Below are 7,045 nucleotides of genomic sequence, written 5' to 3'. Positions count from 1 at the left end.
CCTTCTCTCTCTCTCTCTCTCTCTCTCTCTCTCTCTCTCTCTCTCTCTCTCTCGTATTGTCTCGCTGCTTCTCGCTTTTCCTCGCTCGGTATCGCCACATCTCGCTTTTTTTCTTAACCTTTTCTCTCTACATCTCTCGATTTCATTCCTGTCATTTCTCGCGCATATTCCGACAATTTCACGTTTTTACCTGAAATTTCTAACCTTCATCTCCTTATGTCTCAATTTTTCCTTGCGATCTTTTACATTTTCATCTCTTTTTTTTTCATCCGTTATTTTCCGGCGCCTTACCGTTTTTAAATCAATCTGTCAATCACTTATATCTCGTTATGTTTCGCTCTTTCCCGCTTATTTTCGAGACGACCCGCATTTCGTCATTTATTCATTTTCCCTTACCCTTTAAAAATTCAATCTACATCGATCACCTGTCTCGTTATTCCTCTCTCTCTCGCAATCTCTCGCAATTTCTCGCAACCACTCGCTTATTCTCGCAATTTCTCACTAATTCTCGAAACATCCCGCATTTTCTTTTTCCTTTTTTTTTTTTCAAGCACAAACACAGCTGGGGAAAACTGAACCTGTGATGCTGCGTGTTCAATTATCATGTTTTCCTTCACGTAATGGCTGCGGCGCCGTGACCTCGCTGGCAATAAAGGCTGCGCTGATATTTAAGTTAACTGTCGGGTGATGAAATGAGTTCTAACCTCGCGCTGTTCTTTTCTTTTCCCTATAATAAAAAAAAATACGAGAAAGTAGTAAAATAAAGTAGAGGATATAAAGGAATACATAAACAATAGAATACAAAACCTCGCACTGTTTTTTTTTCTCTCCCCATAAAAAAAGTACGAGACTAAAAAAAAAAGTGGATGAAATAAATAAATACATAAATAATAGAATGCAAAAATACGTGAGCAAGAACAACAACAAAAAAACTAGAAGGCATGAACAACAATAAGCGATAATAACACTAGAAATAAAACCCGGTGTCCTTTGAAAATAATCACTTTAAAAGCCTGCATCGTTCACTCTGCAACACAAACCTTAACACTCAACACCCGCATTACTTAACTTAACCTTGTATACCTTCCATTCAAATCCCTGCATCCATTCTTACACACCTCTATCCCTCCCATCTATCCTTAACTTTAAATTGGTATACCTTTCATTCAAATCCCTACATCCATTCTAAAAATTCTTCTATCCTTGATCTTCCTTTCATTCAAATCTACATCCATTCTATTAATTCCTCTATCCCTCCCATCTATCCTTAACTTTAAATTGGTATACCTTTCATTCAAATCCCTACATCCATTCTAAAAATTCTTCTATCCTTGATCTTCCTTTCATTCAAATCCCTACATCCATTCTATTAATTCCTCTATCCCTCCCATCTATCCTTAACTTTAAATTGGTATACCTTTCATTCAAATCCTACATCCATTCTAAAATTCTTCTATCCTTGATCTTCCTTTCATTCAAATCCCTACATCCATTCTATTAATTCCTCTATCCCTCCCATCTATCCTTAACTTTAAATTGGTATACCTTCCATTCAAATCCTTGCATCCATTCTTACATACCTCTATCCTTTCCATCTATCATTAACCTAAATTGATCTTCCTTCCATTCAAACCCCTACATCTATTCTTACACTCGTCTATCCTTCCCATCTATCCTTACCTGACCTTCCATTCAAATCCCTACATCCATTCTTACACTCGTCTATTCTGTCCATCTATCCTGAACTAACCTACTATTCAAATCCTTGCATCCATTCTTACACTCGTCTATCCAGCCCATCTATCCTTAATCCCTTCAATACTGGGACACATTTTTACCTTGAGATTTGTGTACGATTAGACCATTTTATTGACATTAGAAAGGGTGTATGGAGGTCAGAAGATTAAAGGCCACAGTCTTCACTATCTTAAATCCCCCGCATGGGTTTCTGAAGCTGTATAAAATCACCAAATAGTAAGCAGAGTGAATATGGAAACGCGTCATGGTACTGAAGGGGTTAACTTAATCTAAACTGACCTTCTTTCCCTTCAAATCTGTACATCCATTCTCTCACACCTCTATCCTTCCCATTTATCCTTAACTAACCTTCCATTCAGATTCCTACATCCATTCTATACACTCTATCCTTTTATCCTTCCTTCAGCACGAGCCGCCCTCTATCACTTTCCAGCCGCTGCGCCGATCCTTAGAGACTCTTAGCCAGGAAAGGAGAGCAGGTTCCAGGGCAGCTCTGAAGTGGCCTAACCTACTTTCACTTTTATTCCTTTGTCTTTTGTGTTTCCTGTACCTAAAGGACTGGTATTCTTCAGCACCTTGCTCTCAAAGGCCATAAGGATTGTTTGTCGGGTTATTAAAGTTTTTTTTTTTTTTTTTCCTCCCTTGATGGTGTAGAACTGTTGTCAAATTGTAAGCCCCCACCCAAAGTGTTTCCTGTCCTTCTCTTTCTTTTTTCCATTTCGTATTTATTGTCTTCTTTCTTTGTAAAATTGCCACTATTGTTGCTTCCTTCTCTTTTCTTCTTTCTTTTTCTTATCTTCGTTCTCGTTTTTGAATGGGAGGGAAGGCAGAGGAAGAGATGAGAGGAAGAAAGAAAGCAAGAAAGACAGAAAGACAGAAAGAAAGAAAGAAAGGGCGGAAAAATGGAAGAAGGAAAGAAAGAAAGAAAGAAAGAAAGAAAGAAAAGAAAGAAAGGAAAGACACAAGAAATGAAGGAATGAAGGAAAAAAGACAGGAAGGTAAAAGGTTATCATGGCTCTAGGATGCCAAACTGTACCGGACCAGGAGCCGCGCCGTTGTAATGACGGAATACACACATGAAATTAAAGGAAAATAAACCTCAATACAAAACAAAAAACAAAAAACAGGGAATAAACGCGAGAAATTAGAGAACGGAACTGGATGAAGAAAATGGAGGGGAAATTAACTCGAAGAAACGGGAGACGAAACTACAAAAGGAAGGAAGAAAACGAGGTGAGGTGGCATCGATTTCAAGCGCTTATTGCACCACTAGAGAACCGTTTGTGCGTCCGAGGAAGGAGTGCCCGGACCATTGAGAGGAAGACGGGTGAAGAACGAGGATACCACCACCTGCCTGCATTGATGACCTTGAAAAACCTCATCACTCCAAGGCCCGTATTTTGAAACACTTCCACGCTGCACCTTCACTATTTACAAAGTGCTCTAGTTGAAGTGCCACGGGTTTTTTTTAAGGATGTTTCTGTGATTTTAGTGACGTGTTAACAAGTTTTCTGGATTATCAACAAGGGAAATGCTCTTTTGAACTCGGCTGATCGTCTCTGTGGTCTTTAGAACTGGTCGTGGTGAGAGAGGGAAGCGTTTCATACACGTCTGTGCTATAACTCCAGTTTCAGAAGGCTTTATCTAAATTTATACTAGTTTTTTAAGGTGTTTTTACTATTCTACAGGCAGATTAACAAGATTTCTGCATTAGTTAGTAGAGAAACACACTAGTAAATACGGCTAATCATCTCTGTGGCCTTGGAAAATAGTCGTGGTGAAAGAGCAACGCGTTTCAGAATACGACACTCACTAAGACACCCCTCCTCTCTCTCTCTCTCTCTCCACGCTGTCACGGGCACGCCAAGCCAACTCTCGTGCCATCTATCGTCAAACTTTCGTACTTTTCTCGTGTACTGTTGGGATTCTTTGTATTTAGGTAATTTTTGGTGTTTTTCTTCTAATTTCTGGTTTCTTATTCTTGCTGATTTTTTTTTCCAGCAATTTCTCGTTTTTTTGTGAGTTTTTTTTTTTTTGCTGTTTATTTTATTTTATTTTGCTTTTTTTTTTTTTCTTGCACCGTCTCGCCATTCCACGTCCTTTCTCGCAATATCTCGTGTTTGAACAAAGCGACAGATGCTACACCACCACCACCACCACCACCACAGCACACAGACACCATTCCCAGACCATCACGCACGACCACAGCACCAATAGAGGCAATTCACTACCATCATCACCTCCACCACCACCACTACCACCACCACCACTACCCGCATCAACTCCCCGGTCGTTCAGAGATCATAGAGGGATGTTTCAGACCCATTCACTCTCCCCTTCTCCCTTTCCCTCCCTCTCTTCCCCCCTCCCTCCCTTCTAATCTCCTTCCCTCCCTTACTGTTCCCTGCTCTCTCTTTTCCCCCATTCCGTATCAACCTTCTCGTCTATGGGAGGAAGATAAGGAAGAGAGATAAGAGAGGAGCATAAAGGAAGGAATAAAGGAAGGAATGAAGGAAGAATATGAAAAAAATGTTTGAATGGACAAAGAAAAAATAAATGAAAAAAAAAAAGGATAGAGAGTACTTATCAAATTTTGGAGAGCATGTGTGAGAGAGAGAGAGAGAGAGAGAGAGAGAGAGAGAGAGAGAGAGAGAGAGAGAAATGTCACTTTCCCAGAACACATTCAAAAGGAGAAAAATTCTACCTTCGGGGAAAAAATCTCATAAACAGAGAGAGAGAGAGAGAGAGAGAGAGAGAGAGAGAGAGAGAGAGAGAGAGAGAGAGAGAGAGAGAGAGAGAGAGAGAGAGAGAGACTAAATCTCAGAACTTTCTCGATTGGTGACTTGGCACGAGGAGGAAAGGAGGAGGAGGAGGAGGAGGAGGAGGAGGAGGAGGAGGAGGAGGAGGAGGAGGAAAGCCAAACAGAACAGGAGGAACGAGGAGGAGGACAGTACAGGAGAGAGAGGAGGAGGAGGAGAAGGAGGAGGAGGACGAGGAGGAGGAGGAGGACGAGGAGGAGGAGAGGAAGAAGAAGAGGAAGAAGAAGAGGAAGAGAGAGGAGAGGAAGAGGAAGAGGAGGAGGAGGAGGAGGAGGTGGAAGAAGAGGAGGGAAAATGTACACCAAGACACTAATTACTAATCTGTGCCGTGGAAACACACACACACACACACACACACACACACACACACACACACACACACACACACACACACACACACCGAGGGAAAGGAGTGTGGGAGTGAAGGAATTTTTTCGTGTTTACTCTCAACTAACACTCCTTTCCCTTCCTTTCCTTCCTCCCTCCCTCTCTCTCTCTCTCTCTCTCTCTCTCTCTCTCTCTCTCTCTCTCATTTACCTCATCCGTGTATTCCTTCATTTTACTTCCACACTATCACTTTCATCATCATTCTCTCTCTCTCTCTTACTCTCCCTTACTCTTCTTCATTACTCCTCCTTCCCTTCATTCTCTCCCTCTTCCCCTTCATTATCTCCCATCCCTTCATCTCTCCGTACATTCCAATATCGTCTTTCCTCTCCCTAATACGTCTCCCCTCCATCTCATCTCACCTCATCTCTCCCAGCTTCCCTGTCTCTTAATTAGCAGCCTCGTGCCAAGTTATTGCAGGTAAATCAAATTAATTAAACACCTGAACCACCACCACCACCACCACCACTACCTTCCTCCCTCAGGTGTTCAACTTACCTGACTAAACAAAATTGCTTTTATTGACTTACTGATGCTATGTATTCTAGTTTTTCGTTTTCCTTTTTTTTTTTATTTCTGTCTGTTTTGTGTTACTTTTAGGTGTGTGTGTGTGTGTGTGTGTGTGTGTGTGTGTGTGTGTGTGTGTGTGTGTGTGACCTCTCTGTCTGTTTGTCTGTCTGTCTGTCTATCCATTAGTCACTGTTGGTAGTCTTTGCACACTTCCATCTCTCTCTGTCAGTTTATCCATCTGTCTGTATTACACACACACACACACACACACACACACACACACACACACACACACATCGTTGTTGAACATAAAAGGTGTGCAGACATACGTCTAGGATCTCTCTCTCTCTCTCTCTCTCTCTCTCTCTCTCTCTCTCTCCACATAAACATGTCACGTAAAGGTGAGGCTGAAATACATCGTTGTTGAACATAAATATGATTGTGTTAAAAGCATAAACCGGTGTGCAGACATGTATAACGAATATCACACACACACACACACACACACACACACACACACACACACACACACACACACACACGTTTTTATGGAACATGTAATAATTGTTGGTATTTTCCCCCCTGCGGTATTTCATGAAAGATCCCCTTTAGGCTCCACATCTGCACACACACACACACACACACACACACACACACACACACACACACACACACACACAGAGACTCACCTTCACGGTCGAGGTAGATACGGGTCAGGTAGTTGGCATCCTTACACTTAATAAGCACCATCTTGGAAGTCACAGAGTCTACGCCGGAGTCCCAGTCGCCCCCATCGCTTCCCTTGCCCTCCACAGACGACGCCGACCGCCGCCCCACATTCTCGCTGCTTCCCCACGAGAGGTTTCCGAGCGAGCTGTTCCTGGAGCCCGTGCGGAGGGAGATGGGGCTGGCGGTGCTACGTCTGGGGCTTGAGGTAGGGTTGGGGCTGAGTCCTCGGCTTCTCCGCCCCTCAGCCACACTCTCCAGGCTGCTCGTCTTGGAGGAGATGACTCGTCGAGGGCTGCGCGTCCCGTCAGAGGCCCTGCTGCAGGTGCTGTTTGCCGGGGAGTAGGAGGAGCCGCTGGTGGTGGTGGTGGTGGTGGTTGTGGTGGGGGTGAGGTGGTTTGCGTTGGTGCAGGGCCAAGACTCCCTGCGGCCGTAGCGGGGTGGTGGTTAGGGTAGGGGTGGTGGTGGTTGTTGTGGTGGTGGCTGGGGTCCTCGCTGCTGGTGGTGGTGGTGACGGAAGTGTCGTCACTGAAGAATACCTGGTCGTTCTCCTCCTCACTCTTGTCGCACTCTATGTTCCAGTTTCCCCGCCCGCTACTCCACTCGGCGTCCTCGTCCTCGTCCTCATCCTCCTCCTCTCCGTCCTCCGTCAGGTTTCGGTTCCGTCCATTCCACTTGGAGGAGTGTGTGTTCAGTTTGCCGTCCTCGCCACCCCATTTGGCCTCATCCTCCAGGTGCCACTTGTGGGCCTCCGCCGAATGCCACCTGCCGCCCGTGTCCGCCAGACATCTGCGCCATGGCGGCCAGCACTGCGCCGGTTTATCCTTCACCTCGATCCTGCAAAG

At 44.2% G+C, this 7,045-nt stretch overlaps 1 protein-coding gene across 1 annotated transcript in view; it reads right to left on the bottom strand.

Moving 5' to 3' along the window:
- Window positions 1-6,628, bottom strand: part of LOC123515402 — an 84,571-nt gene extending 77,943 nt beyond the window's left edge. Inside the window, 1 exon segment of the mRNA XM_045273944.1 lies at window positions 6,164-6,628. Coding sequence (XP_045129879.1) covers window positions 6,164-6,224 — 61 coding nt within the window. The 5' untranslated portion in view covers window positions 6,225-6,628.
- Between the last annotated feature and the right edge of the window lie 417 nt (window positions 6,629-7,045).

Source organism: Portunus trituberculatus, chromosome 39, assembly GCF_017591435.1.
Source record: "Portunus trituberculatus isolate SZX2019 chromosome 39, ASM1759143v1, whole genome shotgun sequence".
Lineage (NCBI taxonomy): Eukaryota > Metazoa > Arthropoda > Malacostraca > Decapoda > Portunidae > Portunus > Portunus trituberculatus.
Note: the sequence above shows the minus strand (reverse complement) of the source record. Positions and strands in the feature narration are given on the sequence as shown.